The sequence below is a fragment of the Thalassophryne amazonica genome, chromosome 9 (genome assembly GCF_902500255.1).
Source record: "Thalassophryne amazonica chromosome 9, fThaAma1.1, whole genome shotgun sequence".
Taxonomy (NCBI): Eukaryota; Metazoa; Chordata; class Actinopteri; order Batrachoidiformes; family Batrachoididae; genus Thalassophryne; species Thalassophryne amazonica.
The window spans coordinates 45,802,651-45,815,034 of record NC_047111.1 but is presented as its reverse complement, the minus strand read 5'-3'; the positions used below and the strand labels follow the sequence as shown (position 1 = coordinate 45,815,034).

The 12,384-nt window shown below is 40.8% G+C and overlaps 1 protein-coding gene across 1 annotated transcript in view; it reads left to right on the top strand.

Moving 5' to 3' along the window:
- acsl6 (acyl-CoA synthetase long chain family member 6) overlaps positions 1 to 12,384 on the top strand; it is a 138,164-nt gene that overhangs the window by 86,501 nt on the left and 39,279 nt on the right. Inside the window, exon 5 of the mRNA XM_034177985.1 lies at positions 11,505 to 11,606. Within this exon, the coding sequence (XP_034033876.1) occupies positions 11,505 to 11,606 (102 nt within the window). The remainder of the gene's footprint in view (positions 1 to 11,504; positions 11,607 to 12,384) is intronic.

The window sequence follows — 12,384 nt, the reverse complement described above, 5'->3', positions numbered from 1 at the left end:
ATGTCTGACGTAAAAACATATGAATGAAATCCATATAGTTTTTGAAAAAAATAAAAAGGACCGTAACTTTATTGACAGCCCTCGTATATATACAGTGGGGTAAAAAGTATTTAGTCAGCTCCTGATTGTGCAAGTTCTCCTACTTAGAAAGATGAGAGAGGTCTGAAATTTTCAACATATGAAAATGAACTGGGGGAGGTGATGGTCTAGTGGTTAACGTGTTGGGCTTGAGACCAGAAGATCCTCAGTTCAAATCCCCGCCTGACTGGAAAATCACTAAGGGCCCTTGGGCAAGGTTTCATTTGAAAGCTTGTCTCTTAGTCTTGTCCATCCAAATTGGAAGTCCCAAAAACCAGTTTTATTTGTTATTATCTATCGTCCACCTGGTCGTTACTGTGAGTTTCTCTGTGAATTTTCAGACCTTTTGTCTGACTTAGTGCTTAGCTCAGATAAGATAATTATAGTGGGCGATTTTAACATCCACACAGATGCTGAGAATGACAGCCTCAACACTGCATTTAATCTATTATTAGACTCTATCGGCTTTGCTCAAAAAGTAAATGAGTCCACCCACCACTTTAATCATATTTTAGATCTTGTTCTGACTTATGGTATGGAAATAGAAGACTTAACAGTATTCCCTGAAAACTCCCTTTTGTCTGATCATTTTTTAATAACATTTACATTTACCCTGATGGACTACCCTGCAGTGGGGAATAAGTTTCATTACACTAGAAGTCTTTCAGAAAGCGCTGTAACTAGGTTTAAGGATATGATTCCTTCTTTATGTTCTCTAATGTCATATACCAACACAGAGCAGAGTAGCTACCTAAACTCTGTAAGGGAGTTAGAGTATCTTGTCAATAGTTTTACATCCTCATTGAAGACAACTTTGGATGCTGTAGCTCCTCTGAAAAAGAGAGCTTTAAATCAGAAGTGTCTGACTCCGTGGTATAACTCACAAACTCGTAGCTTAAAGCAGATAACCCGTAAGTTGGAGAGGAAATGGCGTCTCACTAATTTAGAAGATCTTCACTTAGCCTGGAAAAACAGTTTGTTGCTCTATAAGAAAGCCCTTCGTGAAGCTAGGACATCTTTCTACTCATCACTAATTGAAGAAAATAAGAACAACCCCAGGTTTCTTTTCAGCACTGTAGCCAGGCTGACAAAGAGTCAGATCTCTATTGAGCTGAGTATTCCATTAACTTTAACTAGTAATGACTTCATGACTTTCTTTGCTAACAAAATTTTGACTATTAGAGAAAAAATTACTCATAACCATCCCAAAGATGTATCGTTATCTTTGGCTGCTTTCAGTGATGCCGGTATTTGGTTAGACTCTTTCTCTCCGATTGTTCTGTCTGAGTTATTTTCATTAGTTACTTCATCCAAACCATCAACATGCTTATTAGACCCCAATCCTGCCAGGCTGCTCAAGGAAGTCCTACCATTATTTAATGCTTCAATCTTAAATATGATCAATCTATCTTTGTTAGTTGGTTATGTACCACAGGCCTTTAAGGTGGCAGTAATTAAACCATTACTTAAAAAGCCATCACTTGACCCAGCTATCTTAGCTAATTATAGGCCAATCTCCAACCTTCCTTTTCTCTCAAAGATTCTTGAGAGGGTAGTTGTAAAACAGCTAACTGATCACCTGCAGAGGAATGGTCTATTTGAAGAGTTTCAGTCAGGTTTTAGAATTCATCATAGTACAGAAACAGCATTAGTGAAGGTTACAAATGATCTTCTTATGGCTTCGGACAGTGGACTTATCTCTGTGCTTGTTCTGTTGGACCTCAGTGCTGCTTTTGATACTGTTGACCATAAAATTTTATTACAGAGATTAGAGCATGTCATAGGTATTAAAGGCATTGCACTGCGGTGGTTTGAATCATATTTGTCTAATAGATTACAGTTTGTTCATGTAAATGGGGAATCTTCTTCACAGACTAAAGTTAATTATGGAGTTCCACAAGGTTCTGTGCTAGGACCAATTTTATTCACTTTATACATGCTTCCCTTGGGCAGTATTATTAGACGGTATTGCTTAAATTTTCATTGTTACGCAGATGATACCCAGCTTTATCTATCCATGAAGCCAGAGGATACACACCAATTAGCTAAACTGCAGGATTGTCTTACAGACATAAAGACATGGATGACCTCTAATTTCCTGCTTTTAAACTCAGATAAAACTGAAGTTATTGTACTTGGCCCCACAAATCTTAGAAGCATGGTGTCTAACCAGATCGTTACTCTGGATGGCATTTCCCTGATCTCTAGTAATACTGTGAGAAATCTTGGAGTTATTTTTGATCAGGATATGTCATTCAAAGCGCATATTAAACAAATATGTAGGACTGCCTTTTTGTATTTACGCAATATCTCTAAAATCAGAAAGGTCTTGTCTCAGAGTGATGCTGAAAAATTAATTCATGCATTTATTTCCTCTAGGCTGGACTATTGTAATTCATGTAAGCAGTGAACACACACACACACACACCTTATTGACCTTATTGTGGTGGAGGGTGGACTTTTTTCTGGTTCCGGAGCACAGCGGTGTTCTGCTGTATCTGTTAGCTGTTTGAACTGAGCTGTTTGAGTTCTTTGAATTAACAGTCTTTTTCAAGACTTTTTTACTTTTTTTTACTTTTTCACCGTGCTCCAACGCCTAAAGAAGACCTCTAACGGTCGAAGCATCGCGACGGAGCTCTTTTATCAGCTAACCTTCATCAGCGTTGGCAAGCTAACTAGCTTGCTAACGCTTTCGTTTTTATTTTTATTTTATTTTTTAGCACTGTTGTCGTGCTGCTCCACAGCCTGCCTAGTGGATTTTTATTTTATTTTAGCACTGTTGTCGTGCGTTACCTGTGCTGCTCCACAGCCTGTCCAGTGGATTTTTATTTTATTTTTTAGCACTGTTGTCGTGCGTTACCTGTGCTGCTCCACAGCCTGTCCAGTGGATTTTTATTTTATTTTTTAGCACTGTTGTCGTGCGTTACCTGTGCTGCTCCACAGCCTGTCCAGTGGATTTTTATTTTATTTTTTAGCGCTGTTGTCGTGCGTTACCTGTGCTGCTCCACAGCCTGTCCAGTGGATTTTTATTTTATTTTTTAGCGCTGTTGTCGTGCGTTACCTGTGCTGCTCCACAGCCTGTCCAGTGGATTTTTATTTTATTTTTTAGCGCTGTTGTCGTGCGTTACCTGTGCTGCTCCACAGCCTGTCCAGTGGATTTTTATTTTATTTTTTGGCGCTGTTGTCGTGCGTTGCCTGTGCTGCTCCACAGCCTGTCCAGTGGATTTTTATTTTATTTTTTGGCGCTGTTGTCGTGCGTTACCTGTGCTGCTCCACAGCCTGTCCAGTGGATTTTATTTTATTTTTTACCACTGTTGTCGTGTGTTACCTGTGCTGCTCCACAGCCTGTCCAGTGGATTTTTATTTTATTTTTAGCACTGTTGTCGTGTGTTACCTGTGCTGCTCCACAGCCTGTTCAGTGGATTTTTATTTTATTTTTTACCACTGTTGTCGTGCGTTACCTGTGCTGTTCCACAGCCTGTCCAGTGGATTTTTATTTTATTTTTTACCACTGTTGTCGTGTGTTACCTGTGCTGCTCCACAGCCTGTTCAGTGGATTTTTGTTTTGTTTTTTGGCACTGTTGTCGTGTGTTACCTGTGCTGCTCCACAGCCTGTCCAGTGGATTTTTATTTTATTTTTTACCACTGTTGTCGTGTGTTACCTGTGCTGCTCCGCAGCCTGTCCAGTGGATTTTTATTTTATTTTTTACCACTGTTGTCGTGTGTTACCTGTGCTGCTCCACAGCCTGTCCAGTGGATTTTGATTTTGATTTTATTTTTTTGGGCGCTGTTGTCGTGCGTTACCTGTGCTGCTCCACAGCCTGTCCAGTGGATTTTTATTTAGCGCTGTTGTCGTGCGTTACCTGTGCTGCTCCACAGCCTGTCCAGTGGATTTTTATTTTTATTTTATTTTATTTTTTAGCACTGTTGTTGTGCGTTACCTGTGCTGCTCCACAGCCTGTCTAGTGGATTTTTATTTTATTTTAGCACTGTTGTCGTGCGTTACCTGTGCTGCTCCACAGCCTGTCTAGTGGATTTTTATTTTGTTTTAGCACTGTTGTCGTGCGTTGCCTGTGCTGCTCCACAGCCTGTCCAGTGGATTTTGATTTTGATTTTTTTTTGGCACTGTTGTCGTGTGTTACCTGTGCTGCTCCACAGCCTGTCTAGTGGATTTTTATTTTATTTTTTACCACTGTTGTCGTGTGTTACCTGTGCTGCTCCGCAGCCTGTCCAGTGGATTTTTATTTTATTATTTATTTTATTTATTTAGTTATTTTTTTTTTTTTAGCACTGTTGTCGTGCGTTACCTGTGCTGCTCCACAGCCTGTCCAGTGGATTTTTATTTTATTTTTTAGCACTGTTGTCGTGCGTTACCTGTGCTGCTCCACAGCCTGTCCAGTGGATTTTTATTTTATTTTTTACCACTGTTGTCGTGCGTTACCTGTGCTGCTCCACAGCCTGTCCAGTGGATTTTTATTTAGCGCTGTTGTCGTGCGTTACCTGTGCTGCTCCACAGCCTGTCTAGTGGATTTTTATTTTGTTTTAGCACTGTTGTCGTGCGTTGCCTGTGCTGCTCCACAGCCTGTCCAGTGGATTTTTATTTTTATTTTATTTTTTAGCACTGTTGTTGTGCGTTACCTGTGCTGCTCCACAGCCTGTCTAGTGGATTTTTATTTTATTTTAGCACTGTTGTCGTGCGTTACCTGTGCTGCTCCACAGCCTGTCTAGTGGATTTTTATTTTGTTTTAGCACTGTTGTCGTGCGTTGCCTGTGCTGCTCCACAGCCTGTCCAGTGGATTTTTATTTTGTTTTAGCACTGTTGTCGTGCGTTACCTGTGCTGCTCCACAGCCTGTCTAGTGTCGGATTCCCTGTTTGGGAATCCGCTAGCTTAGCGTAGCTACTAGCTCTTAGCCGTTTTAGCATGGCGGCTTCTCCTGTCTCTCCCGTACTTTTCTGCTCTGGGTGTGAAATGTTTAGTTATTCCTCGGCCTCTTTTAGCAGTAACGGTACATGTAATAAGTGCAGCTTATTCGTAGCTTTGGAGGCCAGGCTGGGCGAATTGGAGGCTCGGCTCCGCACCGTGGAAAATTCTACAGCTAGCCAGGCCCCTGTAGTCGGTGCGGACCAAGGTAGCTTAGCCGCCGTTAGTTCCCCCCTGGCAGATCCCGTGCAGTCGGGAAGGCAGGCTGACTGGGTGACTGTGAGGAGGAAGCGTAGCCCTAAACAGAAGCCCCGTGTACACCGTCAACCCGTTCACATCTCTAACCGTTTTTCCCCACTCGACGATACACTCGCCGAGGATCAAACTCTGGTTATTGGCGACTCTGTTTTGAGAAATGTGAAGTTAGCGACACCAGCAACCATTGTCAATTGTCTTCCGGGGGCCAGAGCAGGCGACATCGAAGGACATTTGAAATTGCTGGCTAAGGCTAAGCGTAAATTTGGTAAGATTGTAATTCACGTCGGCAGTAATGACACTCGGTTACGCCAATCGGAGGTCACTAAAATTAACATTGAATCGGTGTGTAACTTTGCAAAAACAATGTCGGACTCTGTTGTTTTCTCTGGGCCCCTCCCCAATCAGACCGGGAGTGACATGTTTAGCCGCATGTTCTCCTTGAATTGCTGGCTGTCTGAGTGGTGTCCAAAAAATGAGGTGGGCTTCATTGATAATTGGCAAAGCTTCTGGGGAAAACCTGGTCTTGTTAGGAGAGACGGCATCCATCCCACTTTAGAGGGAGCAGCTCTCATTTCTAGAAATCTGGCCAATTTTTTGGGATCCTCCAAACTGTGACTGTCTAGCGTTGGGACCAGGAGGCAGAGCTGTGGTCTTATACACCTCTCTGCAGCTTCTCTCCCCCTGCCATCCCCCTATTACCCCATCCCCGTAGAGACGGTGCCTGCTCCCAGACCACCAATAACTAGCAAAAATCTATTTAAGCATAAAAATTCAAAAAGAAAAAATAATATAGCACCTTCAATTGCACCACAGACTAAAACAGTTAAATGTGGTCTATTAAACATTAGGTCTCTTTCTTCTAAGTCCCTGTTGGTAAATGATATAATAATTGATCAACGTATTGATTTATTCTGCCTAACAGAAACTTGGTTACAGCAGGATGAATATGTTAGTTTAAATGAGTCAACACCCCCGAGTCACACTAACTGTCAGAATGCTCGTAGCACGGGCCGGGGCGGAGGATTAGCAGCAATCTTCCATTCCAGCTTATTAATTAATCAAAAACCTAGACAGAGCTTTAATTCATTTGAAAGCTTGTCTCTTAGTCTTGTCCATCCAAATTGGAAGTCCCAAAAACCAGTTTTATTTGTTATTATCTATCGTCCACCTGGTCGTTACTGTGAGTTTCTCTGTGAATTTTCAGACCTTTTGTCTGACTTAGTGCTTAGCTCAGACAAGATAATTATAGTGGGCGATTTTAACATCCACACAGATGCTGAGAATGACAGCCTCAACACTGCATTTAATCTATTATTAGACTCTATCGGCTTTGCTCAAAAAGTAAATGAGTCCACCCACCACTTTAATCATATTTTAGATCTTGTTCTGACTTATGGTATGGAAATAGAAGACTTAACAGTATTCCCTGAAAACTCCCTTTTGTCTGATCATTTTTTAATAACATTTACATTTACCCTGATGGACTACCCTGCAGTGGGGAATAAGTTTCATTACACTAGAAGTCTTTCAGAAAGCGCTGTAACTAGGTTTAAGGATATGATTCCTTCTTTATGTTCTCTAATGTCATATACCAACACAGAGCAGAGTAGCTACCTAAACTCTGTAAGGGAGTTAGAGTATCTTGTCAATAGTTTTACATCCTCATTGAAGACAGCTTTGGATGCTGTAGCTCCTCTGAAAAAGAGAGCTTTAAATCAGAAGTGTCTGACTCCGTGGTATAACTCACAAACTCGTAGCTTAAAGCAGATAACCCGTAAGTTGGAGAGGAAATGGCGTCTCACTAATTTAGAAGATCTTCACTTAGCCTGGAAAAAGAGTTTGTTGCTCTATAAGAAAGCCCTTCGTGAAGCTAGGACATCTTTCTACTCATCACTAATTGAAGAAAATAAGAACAACCCCAGGTTTCTTTTCAGCACTGTAGCCAGGCTGACAAAGAGTCAGAGCTCTATTGAGCTGAGTATTCCATTAACTTTAACTAGTAATGACTTCATGACTTTCTTTGCTAACAAAATTTTGACTATTAGAGAAAAAATTACTCATAACCATCCCAAAGATGTATCGTTATCTTTGGCTGCTTTCAGTGATGCCGGTATTTGGTTAGACTCTTTCTCTCCGATTGTTCTGTCTGAGTTATTTTCATTAGTTACTTCATCCAAACCATCAACATGCTTATTAGACCCCATTCCTGCCAGGCTGCTCAAGGAAGTCCTACCATTATTTAATGCTTCAATCTTAAATATGATCAATCTATCTTTGTTAGTTGGTTATGTACCACAGGCCTTTAAGGTGGCAGTAATTAAACCATTACTTAAAAAGCCATCACTTGACCCAGCTATCTTAGCTAATTATAGGCCAATCTCCAACCTTCCTTTTCTCTCAAAGATTCTTGAGAGGGTAGTTGTAAAACAGCTAACTGATCATCTGCAGAGGAATGGTCTATTTGAAGAGTTTCAGTCAGGTTTTAGAATTCATCATAGTACAGAAACAGCATTAGTGAAGGTTACAAATGATCTTCTTATGGCTTCGGACAGTGGACTTATCTCTGTGCTTGTTCTGTTGGACCTCAGTGCTGCTTTTGATACTGTTGACCATACAATTTTATTACAGAGATTACAGCATGTCATAGGTATTAAAGGCATTGCGCTGCGGTGGTTTGAATCATATTTGTCTAATAGATTACAGTTTGTTCATGTAAATGGGGAATCTTCTTCACAGACTAAAGTTAATTATGGAGTTCCACAAGGTTCTGTGCTAGGACCAATTTTATTCACTTTATACATGCTTCCCTTGGGCAGTATTATTAGACGGTATTGCTTAAATTTTCATTGTTACGCAGATGATACCCAGCTTTATCTATCCATGAAGCCAGAGGATACGCACCAATTAGCTAAACTGCAGGATTGTCTTACAGACATAAAGACATGGATGACCTCTAATTTCCTGCTTTTAAACTCAGATAAAACTGAAGTTATTGTACTTGGCCCCACAAATCTTAGAAGCATGGTGTCTAACCAGATCGTTACTCTGGATGGCATTTCCCTGATCTCTAGTAATACTGTGAGAAATCTTGGAGTTATTTTTGATCAGGATATGTCATTCAAAGCGCATATTAAACAAATATGTAGGACTGCCTTTTTGCATTTACGCAATATCTCTAAAATCAGAAAGGTCTTGTCTCAGAGTGATGCTGAAAAACTAATTCATGCATTTGTTTCCTCTAGGCTGGACTATTGTAATTCATTATTATCAGGTTGTCCTAAAAGTTCCCTAAAAAGCCTTCAGTTGGTTCAGAATGCTGCAGCTAGAGTACTGACGGGGACTAGCAGGAGAGAGCATATCTCACCCGTGTTGGCCTCCCTTCATTGGCTTCCTGTTAATGCTAGAATAGAATTTAAAATTCTTCTTCTTACTTATAAGGTTTTGAATAATCAGGTCCCATCTTATCTTAGGGACCTCATAGTACCATATTACCCCATTAGAGCGCTTCGCTCTCAGACTGCGGGCTTACTTGTAGTTCCTAGGGTTTGTAAGAGTAGAATGGGAGGCAGAGCCTTCAGCTTTCAGGCTCCTCTCCTGTGGAACCAGCTCCCAATTCAGATCAGGGAGACAGATACCCTCTCTACTTTTAAGATTAGGCTTAAAACTTTCCTTTTCGCTAAGGCTTATAGTTAGGGCTGGATCGGGTGACCCTGGACCATCCCTTGGTTATGTTGCTTTAGACGTAGACTGTGGGGGGGTTCCCATGATGCACTGTTTCTTTCTCTTTTTGCTCCGTATGCATCACTCTGCATTTAATCATTAGTGATCGATCTCTTTTTCCTGGTTCTTTCCCTCAGCCCCAACCAGTCTCAGCAGAAGACTGCCCCTCCCTGAGCCTGGTTCTGCTGGAGGTTTCTTCCTGTTAAAAGGGAGTTTTTCCTTCCCACTGTGGCCAAGTGCTTGCTCATAGGGGGTCGTTTTGACCGTTGGGGTTTTTCATAATTATTGTATGGCCTTGCCTTGCAATGTGGAGCGCCTTGGGGCAACTGTTTGTTGTGATTTGGCGCTATATAAGAAAAAAGTTGATTGATTGATTGAAGGTCCTTAATCCCCTATTGCTCCCGATGTGTAGTGAGCGCCTTGTATGGCAGCACCCTGACATCGGGGTGAATGTGAGGCATTATTGTAAAGTGCTTTGAGCATCTGATGCAGATGGACAAGCGCTATATAAATGCAGTCCATTTAACCTATGACTTCAACTGTGAGAGACAAATCACATTGTAGGATTTTTAAAGAATTTATTTGGAAATTATGTTGGAAAATAAGTATTTGGTCAATAATAAACGTTCAACTCAATACTTTGTAACATAATCTTTGTTGGCAATGACAGAGGTCAAATGTTTCTTGTAAGTCTTCACCAGGTTTGCACACACTGTAGCTAGTATTTTGGCCCATTCCTCCATGCAGATCTCCTCTAGAGCGGTGATGTTTTGGGGTTGTTGCTGGGAAACATGGACTTTCAACTCCCTCAACAAATTTTCTATGAGGTTGAGGTCTGGAGACTGGCTTGGCCACTCCAGGACCTTGAAATGTTTTTTCTGGAGCCACTCCTTCGTTGCCCGAGCGGTGTGTTTGGGATCATTGTCATGCTGGAAGACCCAACCACGTTGCATCTTCAGTGCTCTCACTGATGAAAGGTTTTCGCTTAAAATCTCACGATACATGGCCACAGTCATTCTTCCCTTAACACGGATCAGTCGTCCTGTCCCCTTTGCAGAAAAACAGTCCCAAAGCATGATGTTTCCAAATACAACATATAATTTTTTTTAGAAAAATCTGGTTTCTTATAAATGTCATTTAGCTTCTGTGTTGATACATTTTAACCCTGAGTTTGCACGACTTTGTAACTCCAATGAAAATACTACTTGTGCATATTTCTTGGTTTTGTGCATGCACACAGTGATGATTCAACACATAGTTTAGTAAATGAGGCCCATCCTCGTTAATGTACTGGATGCTGTTGCAGTTACAGTATGCAGCCCTGTCTCAGATTTCAGCGGTTACACTGAGTTCAATCATAGCATTTTAACTGACAGGATCAGGAACTAAATGAAGTATTCAAGACCTGAGGGACTTTCCCTGGCCCCGTCGTGCTCTCTGTCGCATTGTAGGAAGTGTTCCATATCACATTCTTGTTCTGAATCAAGTGGAGACAAATATGTATTTGCAGAGGTGTGATACCAGCTGTGTTCCAACATATGTGAGTGGAGACAAATGTGTAAAGAAGGGTGGAACTGGTGAGCACTGTGGAGACTCTGTCATGTCTGATTGCTCTTATTATCTCTGCCAAGGAAGTTATCTGATCACTGGCATCTGTTTGTTTGATCGCAGGATTACGCAAAACGATAAAGACAAAATCATTTAAATTCATCTTAATGAAGGTGTCAAGCACAAGCCTAAGAAGACTTAACTTTTGGTGCAGCTAAAGATCAACAGAAACTGTGACAATCAAAATCACAGTCTTTCTGTTGATCAGGATCAAAGTTTGACTCAACTTTGATCCTGCAGCAGAAAGATTGTGACGATCAACAGAAAGGCTGCCATTTAATGGCAGCCTTTCTGTTGATCTTTGACTGCAGGATTGCTCCCAGTTGCTTTGATCCTCTCACCAGTATCAAAAGTCAACACTCACGATCAAAGTTTAGCATTAAGAATCCCAATCATGGTCGTGATCTTGTTCTTGTACTTGTACTTTAGCTGCACCAATGCTCAGAAACAAAAAGTAGTTAATTGGATAATAAACATCATCAATCAGCATGGAATTTCTGTGATCACATAAATTGTCATTTATTAGATCAAAGATTGGCTATGAGGATCAAAGATGGATAATCAAGGAAGAAAGCATAATTGACCTGGATAAAAGTTATGTCATAATCAGGATGTATCATATACTTAATAATGGTTACATTTTATATTGTTCTTATTTGTGATGTTTTATGTCATATAACTGAATTTTTTTTAATTGCTTTATTTGTTCTGTGTCTTTTGGCTTGTTTGTTTGCAAAGCAATCTGTCATAGATTGCAAAGTACAAAACAAAAAACTATTATGAAAGTAAAATAAAGCGATTGGATGAAAGATCAGTGATAAGGATAAAAGGTAAATTAGGCGTTCTACCATGCACCCCTCTACTTTGATTATGCACAACCTGACCCATCTGACCTCTATTCACCTTCCTGCTCCACAGGTAATGGCCCGGGCAGAGCACATGGGTTCAGGCCTGTTGTACCAAGGCTGCCAACCAAATACCGATCAGTTCATCGGAGTGTTCGCTCAGAACAGGCCAGAGGTGACGCTCACTCTCTCACCCGCTCCTTTTTGTCTAACTGTGTGTTTTACAAAGCTCCACTGTGTCACTATTCTGTTTTGGTGGCTGCTCTGTTTGAATGCTGAGAGTTTTGGAAATTCAAGTCAGGTTTCTGTTGAACAAAAGTGTCTTCTTAAAGTAGAACATGTTCTAATCAATGGCACATGAGCAGGTTCATTTAAAACATCTATCAGACAAGACCGTAGTACCCGCGGGCATGAAGACAGCAAGGGCTTTGGTAATCAGACATTTAACCCCTGTGACCTTGAACTTTATCCAAATGGTTGACCTCTGGCTGACCTTGCCAGGGAAATTTGTGAATCTACCTAAGTGAGTGCCACATTTGCTTCAAATAATGTTGAAAATCAAATGTGTTTAAAGGCAGTTGCAGAGCCAGACGTCTTTGATGTACCAAGTTTAGTAGAAATCATCAAAAGGACCTGTAGTGCAGCAGATAACTGAAACAGTCCTTCAAATGGAGATACAAGCACCAAATTTGGTACAAATACACCTTAGAAGTTGCTCTTTAGAAAAAAAAAAAAAAAGAAAACGACTGCCCACTTGATTTCTCAATAGGCAGCCAGGAAGGGGTCAATTGAAGAATTACACAGGGGTCAAAATTTAAAAATGCTCGAGTCATATAGGAAACTAAACAAACTAAACTAAACATAAAGCTTCCAAAAAGGTATAATTTGGACAATCTGTGACTGAATATTATGGAGTTATGCCGTAAAAACAGCAAGAATGGTGACAAAGGTCA